The sequence below is a fragment of the Myotis yumanensis genome, unplaced genomic scaffold, assembly GCF_028538775.1.
Source record: "Myotis yumanensis isolate MYYU_CA2020_CCGP unplaced genomic scaffold, mMyoYum1.0.hap1 SCAF_10, whole genome shotgun sequence".
Taxonomy (NCBI): domain Eukaryota; kingdom Metazoa; phylum Chordata; class Mammalia; order Chiroptera; family Vespertilionidae; genus Myotis; species Myotis yumanensis.
The window spans coordinates 72,070,502-72,083,631 of NW_027223761.1; the positions used below are offsets into that span (position 1 = coordinate 72,070,502).

Sequence of the window (13,130 nt, forward strand, 5' to 3'; positions counted from 1 at the left end):
TCCCTGTCATTAACTCATTACTCCCATTAACTCATTACCCTGAGATGTAATTTGAATAGGAAGGGCAGGATAAATGTTTGCTCTTTCCTCCTTTATTTGCCAGTTTTCAAAATAATCTGTTGGTTCTCTAACTTCCTCCAAAGATGACCAATGAGTTTTGTTTTTTTAAAAAAATGTAAGTATTGCAATTAACTCATGGATTTAAACATATTGGAGGTATTTCAATCCATTGCAATTGTTCTTATTGATGTCAGAATGTCTTTTTGTCACGACTCCACTACTCTTTGGTAGCTTTCTTGCCACTTGGTGTGACAAGGTGTTCCAGGCTTAGGTTGTGCTTTTCTTGCCCAGGTCTGCAGTCACTCTCTAAGGAGGCCTGGTTCTCTTCAGTAGGAAGTATTATTTAGTTGCTATTTTCCAGGCACAGGAGTGTTCATGATTATTGGTGGGTCATTGTTTTGTCACAGATAGGAAATATATTTAAAAATATATAAAATGTCTTATGAGTTCATTCTTTCACGAATGTTCAGAATTATAGTTTTTTTTTAAACTTAGCCTCTTTAATCTTACACATTCATTTTCTTTCCTGTACCAAAAATTAATACATCAATATATTTTCTTGCTTTGTTCCACAGTATATACACACAATCTTAAAATAATAATACCACCTCCAAACAAATTAAATTATTGAGTTATTTATGTATTTTAGAGAGAGAGAGAGGAAAGGAGAGAGAGAAACATTGACTTGCTCCACTTATTTATGCATTCATTGGCTGACTCTTATATGTGCTCTGACTGGGGATCAAACCCACAACCTTGGAGTATCAAGATGATGCTCTAACCAACTGAGCTATCCAGCCTGGGTATCACCTCCAAACAATTTAAGATATTTTACATTTCTTACTATTCCTATGGTATATTCTAGTAGGAATGTTCTGTTAAATTAGTGTTTTGAAATCACTTGGAATAATTCCCATTTTTTTTTTCACTACCAACTTAAAATATCCTTAAGTTTATTTTATAATTTGATTTTACATGTGGCTGTTTAAAAAATTAATTTTTGTTTTATAATTATGTAAAATATTTACATGGCTCAGAAGACAAATCTATGAAACATTATATATATATATATATATATATATATATATATATATATGTATGCCTTTTATTTTGCTCTCTTTCCTGACCTATAGGTAACTTTAAAACAGTTTTTATCTTTATCTTTCCATTTGAAAATATTAACAAAGACAAATACATCTTAGCATCTCATATCATTTTTCTCCACATTTGCTTTTTTTTTTCTTTTTTAAAAAATTATATCCTGGCAGTCAGTTTGTATGGTGTGTGAAATATTTGCCTTGCTTTTTATAGCTGCACAGCACTCCTTTGTGTTTACTCAGCTAGTTTCCTACTGTTAACCCTTTAGATTTTCTTTAGTCTTTTACTATTATGAACAGTGCACGAATGAATAGCCTGTATATACACCTTACATATTTTTGCCAAAGTATCCACAGAATAGATTCCTAGAAGTAAAATTTAGAAATTGCACTTTCCCTCCCCCCATAAGTACTGTATCGCTTTGCATTCTTGCCAGCAATGGTCAGAAGTACTCCTAAGCTTTTTGAAATGTCCAAGACGAGCTCCTGAGCAGTCCATGGATTTCTGTCACCAGTTCCATGGATGCCTGGAGTTGCGAGACCTCCGAGTCGGAAGCACAGCTTTCGAGCTTTGCTCCTCAAAGTGTGGCCTGTGGACCAGCAGCAGAGGCATCACCCGAGAGCATGTTTGAAATGCAGAATCTCAGGCTTCTCGCTAACTTACTGAATCAGAAGATACAATTTAGCAAGATCCTCATACACATGAAGATTTGAGAAGCACTGGTCTAGAGCTATGCTCTTCAGGCCTTTAGCCTCCAGGCACATGTGGCTATTTAAATGAAAATGAATTACGGTGACATAGAGTGGAAAATTGAGTTCCTCATTCACACTGGCCGAATTTCAAGTGCTCAATAGCCACTTCTCAGCTGTTTCTGTCACTGCAGTAACTTCTGTGGCACAACACAGGTCCATGGCTACGCTGTCCAATGTGATGGTCGCCTGTAGCCACATATCACTCTTTTACTTTAAATTGAAATTGATAACACTAAAAATTCACATTTTTATTCCCATTAGTCCTATTTCAAGTGCTTAATTGCTACATAACTAGAAACTACTGTATTGGTGCACATATTGGACATTCTCATCATCACGGAAAGTTCTATTGGACAGCTGTGGTCACGGTGTTCCCAAAAGGCTGGTGAACCAGAAGAAGGAAGGAGGGAAGATTCGTTGGGTGCCTAAGGTGGTAGATATTTTACATAGCTTACATCAGTAACCCTTAAACCCACCAAAACAAAACAAAACAAAACAGTTTTGAGAGGCTAACTAATGTATTCAACTTCCTAACACTAATAAGAGATGAAGTTACTCTGGTTCAAAGTTTAATGCACTTTCCACTGTGTTTGGAAGGAATACTTTCCCAAAGGCTACCTCTGGGGCACAATCTCTACCCGCCTTTTACAAAACAAAACGAACTTAATGCAAACCATTGTTTTCACTTGCCCGCACCTATTTCTTTTTTCTCTCATGCTTCAAATTTAAATTTAGACTCTCATTTTTATCTAACTCCCAAGCTCATATTCGTTTTGCTATAAATGCCTTGAGTTCACATCTTAGGGTGTCCTAGCTAAGGGTCCCCTATCTTGCATTTTAACATTATGGCATCTCAATAATTAATTGCAGCATTTATTCATTAATTTAATAAACATTTACTGAGCACCTACTACGCATAAGATATAATGCAGGGGAAAAAGGAAAACATAAATTTCCTTTCCTACATGCCTGCCTTTTAAGGTAATATTTACACATTACTACATTTTCCATAGTTTGAAATTTGGCTTTTTTTGGTCACTTTGAGTTTTGAAAATGTCCCAATACATCAGAATGTGTGTTCTTCAAAACTGCTAGCTAGCTACTTATGCTCATTAGAATTAGGCGATACACTAATGGCTAAATTTTTGAACCATAGAAATGTAGATATGGAAAGAATATAAAGGTCAGCCAGGCTACTACTCACTATGTGAAGAAAAGCTACTATTTGCTTTCGAGGTTTCCAGCTTACTTCCAATATGATTTAAAATGCTCCAGTAACAGACACTAGGTCATCTATGTGCTAAATATGAGGATCTTCTGTAAATGAATATTTCTTTTCAGACTTGTACTAGGATTTTTACAGAAGTGCTGGGAGTTACTCTGTACCCAGTATTTATAGGTGGCAGATGTAATGCATTTAAAAATCTCCCCAAAGAAGCTATGCTCTGAAGAAGTCTACTACAGAATCCTGCCTCTAGTTGACAAGGTGCAATCTAGCAGCAGAGATTTATGGAGACAAAACGTGAAGAAAAATATATGATTTGCATCCAAACAATCTATTTTATCAGTCACCTGGAACTCTTTCTTCAAATAAAAGGGAGAGACTAATTCAGTGGTTTGCCATCCTATTGCCTGGTAGACTCATTGAGAGGGCTTTTAAAAATAGGCTGATATTTGGATCCATCTCCTGAGAACCTGATTCAGTTGGCTTGGGCTAGTCTTAATGTCATTTTTTTTTCTGTTTAAGCCCTCAATGATTATTTAATGTACACCCAGGTGAAGGGATACCGATCTAACCTGACATTGCAAATGAAGAAGAGCTAACGAAACGCATCAGTCCCATCATTTTATGTAAAACTAGTGTTTGAATTAGGCAGAAGCCCTAATTCCAGCCTTCCTTCAGTCCTGAATCTATCTGGAAATTGTTTTCACATTTCTGGTCTGTGATCAGGGGTCTTTAGGTTTCCTGTAAGAAAGGCAGAGGGAAAATAAAATGCCTTCAATATTTTCTTTTTTCAACCCTTAAATTCATACAATATCTCCAAATAGTAAAGTAGTCTGAAGTGACCTTACTCAGGTTACTTTCTACCCTGTGTGCCTGCCTCGGCCCCAGATGACCCATAGCTCTTGTTCGCTCTGCTTTCTGCTGGCCGGGCTCCCCCAGTGTGAAGTCGCCTTGGGAAACATGTCTTGGAGTTGGACCACATCCTACCATTGAAGTTCACATCAGTGGAGGTTCCGTTTGAAGCCCTGTAACAGGATATATCCCATGGTTAGATGCACATTGTTTCTGGCAGCTTCCTTTAGAGAGGGACAGGTTTTGTTAAGGCATAAAGAGTCCCTGGGTTCAGTTCACAGTTCATATGAATGGGACCTTGTGGTGGAATGCTTAAATGTGAAGCTATAAGTAACAAAAATTGTTTTGAGGCCTCTCTCTACCAGTCTGTTTTTCTCTTCTTTCTCCTTTTGTTCCGCCTCCACCCCCCCAACCCCTTCTGCCTGCCTCCCCCCCCCCCCCCCCCCCCACCTTGCTCCCGCTCTTCCATTATGGATGAGGTCATTATGATTTGGAGCCAAGAGAAGTGCATTCTGTAACCTTAAATATCCATTCTCCTTTTTTTTTTTTTTTTTTTTTTTTTTAGAAGATGGCTATACTTTATTGTTGGAGGACAGCTTGCTTAATTGGGATGTTTTAGAATGCAAATATGAGCTTGCTGGAGGAATTTTGTCCATTTGTGAACAGGGACACACTTATTATTCTCACTTATTTCACATGCATAATGGTTTCCACGTCCATTATGGGATGTGAAAAATGGTCTAAGTTTGATTAGGTTATTGGACACTTGATTGGCTTTTCCACAACCTGTACTTTGGACAGCTAACTCATCCCCTGATGTCCCCGGAAGTAGTGTAAAACTGGTGGGAGAGAAATCAGGCCAGACTCCTTTCCCGACAGCAGGGTGGGGTGCAAGAATCTCTTGAAGAAAGGGTTTACTAATATAAGCTCTATTATAAAATCGTAATGGAGAAGTAAAGAAGGGTATCTGGGGGAAGGAGAAAGTGATACAGAAGGTAAGAAGGTGTCAACTCTAAGGAGAGATGACCACACTTATCCCAAGACCATGTGCTGTTGTGGGGGCAGCAGATGTTTAATGGTCAGAAAATTTGGGCATCAATTCTGCTCCTGTGTGATCTTAGGCAAAACACTTTCCTCTTCTGGGCCACAGTATCTTCACCTAAAAAAATGGGCCACAGCACCGAAGTTCTGCAGTTCTGAGACTTCCTTCCAGGAGAGGAGATGTTTCCCTAGATCTGATTCTTGGAAGTAAATTTGAACTCCCTCATCTAGGCCTTTCACAGCAAAGGGCACTGACTTCCTCTGCCTTTTAATTACTGTGGGACTGTGGGTGAATTTGGAGCCACTCTGAGTCTCATGCTTCTCTCTGTAATAGGAGTGGAGGAAGACTACTGTTCTCAGGGTTGTGGTGAGCATTAGGTTGAGAATGTGTGCTCTGATGATGCCAACTGGACCATGAAATACAGGAAAATCGGAACCATGTCCTTGGCCAGGCACCCTTCACCACAGGTTTCTTGAGGGGAGTATGTGACTGGGGACAATGACACCTGTCTCCCAAAATGTACTTTTCCACTCGTGGCTTTGGCTCTACAGGACCATGTGGTGAATTTCTTTTGTCTAAGATAGGGCAGCCTAAAATCCAGAATCAGGGCCTTGTTCAGGAGGAAGTGAGTACAGAGAACGCCGCCAGGGATAGATAGAACATCCCTAGGAACACTGCTGCCTCTGTGGGAGCAAGGTCTTAACCCTTTGCTCACCTGGGCAAAAAATTTGCTTCCCTAGCCTAATAAAATGTCTGCCTCTGGCCAGTTCCTGCTATTGTTCCTCCCCTGGAAGGGTGGGGGGTTTTGGCTCCTTCCTTTTGAGAATACAGAGCAAACAACATGAAGGAATATAACTTTTGAAGAGCTATCTAGCAAAACAAGTAAATTTGAAGATGCTTATGCCCTGAGACTAACAATTCCACCCTTTGATGTATCTTCAAAGCAAACGGTCCTTTTAAACTTCATGGCACAAATAGAAAGTCATTATAATTGTAGGTACTCTGAGTACACTGCTTGCAGAGGATGGATGCCTTCAGTAGGCCCAGCAGGCCATCCTGAGTCCTGACAGAGACTTTATCTTAGCACATCAGGGACGCATTTGCACCAGTTTGCAAAACAAACCCAGAAAAACTCTTAGATGTGTGCATCAGGAGACATAAGCAAGAATGTTTGTGGAGGCATTGTATATAAGAGAAAAAAAAGAGCTAAATATCAACAAGGAATGGATAAAGTGACAAATCATGTTGTGGAAAGGCATGAACTAGAACTAATGCATCAATATGGATCCCTCTCTCCAACAATGTTGATTAAAACAGCCAGTTGCACCCTAACCGGTTTGGCTCAGTGGATAGAGCGTCAGCCTGCGGACTGAAGGGTCCCAGGTTCGATTCTGGTCAAGGGCATGTACCTTGGTTGCGGGAACATCCCCAGGAGGGGGTGTGCAAGAGGCAGCTGATCGATGTTTCTCTCTCATCGATGTTTCTAACTCTATCCCTCTCCCTTCCACTCTGTAAAAAAATCAATAAAATATATTAAAAAAAAAAAAAAAAAGAACTTGCAAAGGGATCCGGAAAAACACCATAAAAAAAAAATAAAACTGCCAGTTGCAAAAGTACACATATAGTACTTTAGGGATACTTATGTAAATATTAAAATATATAGAAATACATGGAATGATAGATGCCAAGTGGAAAACACAAGGGGGATATGTTGACGCTGCCAATATTTTCTTTCTTAAGCTGCCTAGTAGATATATGAATACATGTTGATTTTGCATATACTTTATTATATTTTAAATATCTTTTAGGAAATTTTAAAATATTAAAACTTAAAGCTATGAGAGAGTAGTCCAAGATGAGGCTGGAGAGCTAGATGGGGGTCAGATGGTAGGGTGCCTCAGAGGCCATTTAAAAGTTTGGCTTTCATTTGAGGGCAAAGGGGAGCTACTGAAAGGTCTGAGGCGTGGGAGGGATGCCATTAGGTGACCCTTCAGCACACCAACTCCTGCTGCAGTGCAGATGCTGTGTGTGGGGGAGGGAGAGAGGAGCAGGCGGAGTAGGGGGCTTTGCTGCCGTCCTAGCTCCAGGGCACTTCCTCCATGGAACACCATTTCCTCTTGCTTCCAGGAAGCTCTTCCTTCCCTGTTCTCTCTCTGCCTCTCTGGCCAAGCCCCTTCGTTTCTATTTACAATTCCTCTTCCTCCTCCAGCCCCTTACACATTGCTGTTTTCAAGACTGTTTTTCTTAACCCTCTTTTCTAGTTTTAGGCCTATGTCCCGATCTCATTTATAACCCAACTTTCAGCTACCACCTTTATGCTCATGATTCCCAAATTTATTTCTTCAGCTTGGTCCTCTATCTCAGGTCCAAACTGTCTACTGGACATTTCTTCTCGACTGGATTCATTCTCCCTTCCAAATGTACCTTTTCCTCCTGTTTTTGGGATATTGATGAACCATATTGCTGTCTATCCAGTTATCTGATCCAGAAAACTGGGTATTATTCTAGACTGCTCCGTCTCTGCCACCTTTCCTGTTTATTTTGCTTTCATGTTGGAGCGAAGGGTAAGGCTTAGGTGCTTTGTGCCACGATGTTTGTGCTGTGACACATCTAGAAATGCTCGATTCCCACCTTGCTGATCACTTTGCTCCATGCTCTTCACATGATTGGGATGACTTCACCACCGTCCTGATCTGGCTCCTGTTGGCTGTTCCCCCCTCATCTGCTGCTGTGTTTCTCTCCTACACTCTGTGCTGCAGCTACCCCAACCCCCTGAGGCCCCCAAATGAACCGTATTGTTTCAGCTCCGTGCCTTGGTGTGTGGTGTTCCTTCTGCTTGGAATGCCTTTCCTTACTGTGCTAGCTAGTGAACTCTTGAGTTTTTTGTTCTTTTAAACTATTTTCCCACTGGTCTGCCTGTGCCCTCATTGCTAATTTACATGCCTACTTACTAGTATTTCCAATAGTATCCGAGCTCCCGAGACACAGAGAGAGCTGTTCAGTTTTGTATCTTCAAACCCTGACGCGTGGTAGATGCCCTACAAGTGTGTTTAGGGTTGTCCCACCCTGCAAACTCCCCCTTTCTTTTCTGCCCTGTGCAGGGATTGTTTGGGGTTAATTGCTTGTTACTGAAACAGATATTCCAGAGAAAAGAATACACGGCAAACTTTCAGAAGAGATATTCTGTGTCTGCTGTTTTGGCTTTTTTTTTTTTTTTTTTACTTTGTGTAAAACAACTCTGGAAGGAAGTACTTATATGGAGAACATTTTAAATAAAAGTTGCAATGTTCTCCGTCCTGGCCCCTAAACCTTGCAGGCACTGTCGCCTTCATCATCTCTTAAATTGTTTTGCCAGTCTTCAAGGTTTTACTCTTATTGCCTTTGCTCATCTCCCAAACATCTATAAGTTTCCTTAATGCTTTAACAAGATAATATTAATCTCCAAACTCTTACCCCATTCCTATTCTCCTTTTCATCATTTAAAAAAAAGCTATTTCTGTTTGGTGCTTATCTTCTCACTCAGCCCACTAACAAAAAGCTTTCCTTCAAAGATCTCTAGCGACTTCCAGCTTGCCAGTCCAACTGTGTCTCTCTAGCTGTAAGGCCACCTCTTCCCTCTGCAGTTTTGGACACTACAGTATTGATTTCTTCCTTCTTAAAATGTTTTCCCACTCTTAGCTTCTGTGTCACGGCACTCTCATAACTTGTCTTTAACTATGGCATTTCATTGGAAGAGGTGGGGAGAGTCTTACCTTGGGCATATATAGTCACTTCTTTATCAATTTATATTTATTCAACAGATATTTACTGAGTGACAACCAAGTACCAGGCACTGGATATGTAGTGGAGAGCAAATCAGATATGGTCTAATTTTCTGAAGTCCAGAGTTTTAACCTTATATTTGTTACCTATTTGCTGTTTAACAGATGACCACAAACTTAGTGGCTTCAAACAACACACATTTATTATCTCACAGTTTTTATGGATCAGGCATCTGGGCATGGCTTCAGGGTCTCACACAGGCTGTAGTCGGGGTGTCGGCCAGGGCAGGGTCTCATCTGCAGCCTCGGCAAGTTCATTTTGGTTGGGCGGGATTCATTTCCTTGTGACTGTTGCTCTGAGGGCCTCGGTTCCCTGCTGGTTGTTGGCCAGAGGCTACCCTCAGGTCCTTGACATGTGAGCCTCTGTATATGGCAGCTTGTTTCATCAGAGCCAGCAAGGAAGAGAACTAATAAGAGAGTTGCCTAGCGTGATGGAGGTGATGACCTTACGTGATATATTCATGGAAACGACATCCTATTACTTTCATTGTGTTCTAATGGTTAGAAGTGAGTCGTAGCTTCCTCCTCACCCTCCCACCCTCCCACCCCCGCCCCCCTACTCAGGAGGAGGAGATCACTTGGGGCAACAATACCAGGAAGCACAGATGCACTGGGCACACCTTAGAGGCCACCTGTCCCAAGCCTGGTATTGTCTCCCCTGCCCCCCTTCTGCCTTTTCCGCAAGGTTCCAGGCACCTCAATTTCTACTGCTCTCAAATGGAACTCACTACTCTCCCCTTGCCCCAAACCTGTTTCTCACCCTGTCTTCCTGTCCCGGTCAGTAGCCCCATAGGCATCCAATCATTTAGTCTAGAAACCCAGATATCATTTCAACACCTCCTCCCGAGAGCTAATGGTGTGCTGAGCTGTGTGGAGTCTTTCATGTCATTCTCTGCTTTCCGTTCATGCTAACATGGCTTTCAGTCAGGTCTTGCTTTGGCCTGGGCCATTGTATTAGCTTTCTTTTATTTATTTTTTAAATTAAAGATATTTTATTGATTTTTACAGGAGGAAGGGAGAGGGATAGAGAATTAGAAACATTGATGAGAGAGAAACATCAATCAGCTGCCTCCAGCACACCCCCTATTGGGGGATGTGCTCGCAACCAAGGTACATGCCCTTGACTGGAATCGAACCTGGGACCCTTGAGTCCACAGGCCGATGCTCTATCCACTGAGCCAAACCGGTTAGGGCTGTATTAGCTTTCTAACTGCTTCTCTGCCTCGTTCTCTTCTCATCAATTCTTCTTTTCCTAACCACCAGAGTCACTTTCATCAGTCCCTCTGTTCGAAACGCTTTGTGCCTCCCAGCCGCCTATGGCATAAAGGCCTAATTTCTGAGTTTGCTATTCAACCTTTTACGATCTGGCCTCAGCTCTTCCATTTGCCCACCACTCTCTGCCGTTGCCCTTATGCCCCAGGCACACTGGGCCACTTGGTGCTCCCTGAGCCCATCCCTGCCTGTGTGTGCCTCTGCATTTGGTCCTAGTTACTTCTTCCTGTATTCCCTTTTCCTTCCTCCTTCATATACTTCCAAACCTGTCTGAAAACCCCCTCTTCCAGGAAGCCTTCCCCGGTGTCCCCTGCGGGCTGAGGCCTCACTCAGAATGAATCGCTGTCCCAGACTGCTGTTTGCAGTGGGCTGCTCAGGTGCCCCTCTCTCTTAAAATGCTAAAGGGCAGGGTCTGGGTTTTACTCTTCTTTGGATCCAAAGTGCCAGGCTCCAGCGCAGTGAATCACAATCTTGGCTGCATGTTGGAATCACTTGGGGAGCTTCAAACATCACTGATGCCTGGAATCCACCCCAAAGGTGATGCTGTGATTGGTCTCAGGTGTAGCCTGATGTTGGCATTTTTAAAAGTGCTCTGATTGCCCGGCTGTGTGCTCGGTGGCTGAGCTTCCCCTATGAACCAGGGGGTCTCCATTCGATTCCCAGTCAGGGCACATGCCTGGGTGGTGGGCTCGATTCCCAGTGTGGGGTGTGCAGGAGGCAACCGATCAATGATTCTCTCTCATCATTGATGTTTCTATCTCTCTCTCCCTTTCCCTTCCTTTCTCTGAAATCAGTAAAAATATATATTAAAGAAAATAATGGTGAGGGCCTTCGGTGGGGGGCGGGGGGTAAGCAGCGGGGCCGACTGGAGTAGGCTGGAAGAGGTTATTGGGGGAAAAAGGAGGACCTATGCGATACTTTCAACAATAGAGATAAAAAACAAAAACAAACAAACAAAAAAGGCGCTGTGATTCTAACATGTAGGTAACATTGAAAACCTCTACTTCTAGCTGAAGAAATCAAGACTAGGAGAAGGAAAGGATGAGACTATGCTAAACATTTAATGTATAGGAAGGCCTTAAAACAAGTGAAAACTGAGTTTTTAAAAGTCATACACACAAACTCACTTCAAACAGTATATCACATAGCTAAGTAATCAAAATGACTTCTAAATGGGTGGACAATAAAATGGGGGAAATACGTATTTTTGTGGTAATGAGGGAAATCAGAAACGTAAAAGAGAATAAAATCTCAAAATCCAACACTTACTCATGGACCTGGACAGCAGTGCGGTGATGGTGGGGGAGAGGAGTGGGTGGAGGTAGAAAAGGGCAGAGGGGGGATAAATGGTGATGAGAAAAAAAATCCAACACTTTAATTTTTCTACATATGAAGTAAGCAATGAAATGAAATAATGACAAAACAGGAATAACTAGCATTTCCCTTTTCGTTGAGCACTAAAGTATATGTTATATGTTGTGTGTTGTGCATGTTTGTGTTTGTGTCAGAGGTATAACTTACTTGCATGTTATTCAGATTTCCTTCTTGTTTTCTAGGAATATTTTGAAAACAATTGCCCTGGGTCAGATATTGTCCTTGTGTATATGTGGAACAGCCATCACCAGCCAGTATTTGGCAGAAAAATATGAAGTGAATACCCCCATGCTTCAGAGCTTCATCAACTATTGCTTGCTGTTTCTAGTTTATACAGTGATGCTGGCGTTTCAGTCAGGTATGCCGAGTGTGGGAATTAACTTTTTCAGTGACCTATCTTCATTAAATATCTGAATTCTGTGAAAGTACTGATTAGAGATTTATGCATCATCTCTGGCATTGTTGATTAAAATAAATAGCACCAAACTGGAACAGTACAAATTATCAGAAAAATTAAATGTGTAAATATTGTTACAAGTTAGGTTGATAAGGTTAAGAGACAATATTAAAAACACTTAAAGTCAAGAACCTCACTCTTCAAAGGCTGTATATGCAGCTAAGTGGAGGATGCTAAAGGGAGCATCGATCGCACGTAGGTCAAATCTATGTTATGAGAGAAACAAAGACAGGGAATTGGGAAGGAATTAACATCTTTATCACTGACTGGTTAAGTTGTTTTAGAATCATTACAGAATTATCATTTCTCACTAGCTACACACACACACAAAGGAAAAAACTAGGTTCTGACAAACATTTTTGTGCCAGAAATAATTTTAATTGCTTAGCACATCTAGGTTTGGTATAAACTCATTGAAGACTTCCAACAAGTCAAATGAGTATTATTACTATCCCCACCTTACAGATGATCAAACTGAGGCAGGTAGTACTTACATAACTTGCTCTAAGTCATATAGGTGGTAACTGGTGAGCCAGGATTCCAACCTAGGCAGGCAGCCCCCGCCCCTCCCCCTCCCCCGGGGCCCATGCTCTTACCACCAATCTGTATTAGGGACTCCTAGTCATGCTAAGAAGATTCTTCTCACAAGAAAAGAGCACGGTACTATAAAATAAATTAAGTGAGATTGAATTTAGGGATGTGAGGACAATGGGTAACTCAACCAAATCAATTGGCCGGTTGCAATACTTCTATTTTCACCGTATTTAAAACACAGAAAAAGTACCATAATAAAAGCAGATTTGCTAATCCTCTTTTTAAAAAAATTTAAATATTTTAAAAATTGATTTGAGAGAGAGAGGGAGAGAGAGAAACATTGATGTAAGAGAGAAAATAGGCTGGCTGCCTCCTGCACACACCCCCTATTGGGGATTGAGCCTGCAACCTGGGCGACCTTTTAGTGCATAGGACAACACTTAACCAACTGAGCCACACTGGCCAGGGTGCTAACCCTCTTTTAATATGGACCTTAAAGCATCAATAGTTTTCCTATATGTCAGGATAAAAAATGTTCTTTGAAAGAAAATAGAAACCAGTGGTAGGAGTGGGGAAACCATCTGAAGGGTAATGCACCAAATTTGGCAAGAGCTTTAGGAGTTGGAAATAGAACTGGTATTAG

The 13,130-nt window shown here is 41.3% G+C and overlaps 1 protein-coding gene across 1 annotated transcript in view; it reads left to right on the plus strand.

The window, feature by feature from the left end:
- The window catches only part of SLC35F2 (solute carrier family 35 member F2), a 45,993-nt gene that overhangs the window by 17,501 nt on the left and 15,362 nt on the right, over positions 1–13,130 (plus strand). Inside the window, exon 2 of the mRNA XM_070426930.1 lies at positions 11,679–11,854. Within this exon, the coding sequence (XP_070283031.1) occupies positions 11,679–11,854 (176 nt within the window). The remainder of the gene's footprint in view (positions 1–11,678; positions 11,855–13,130) is intronic.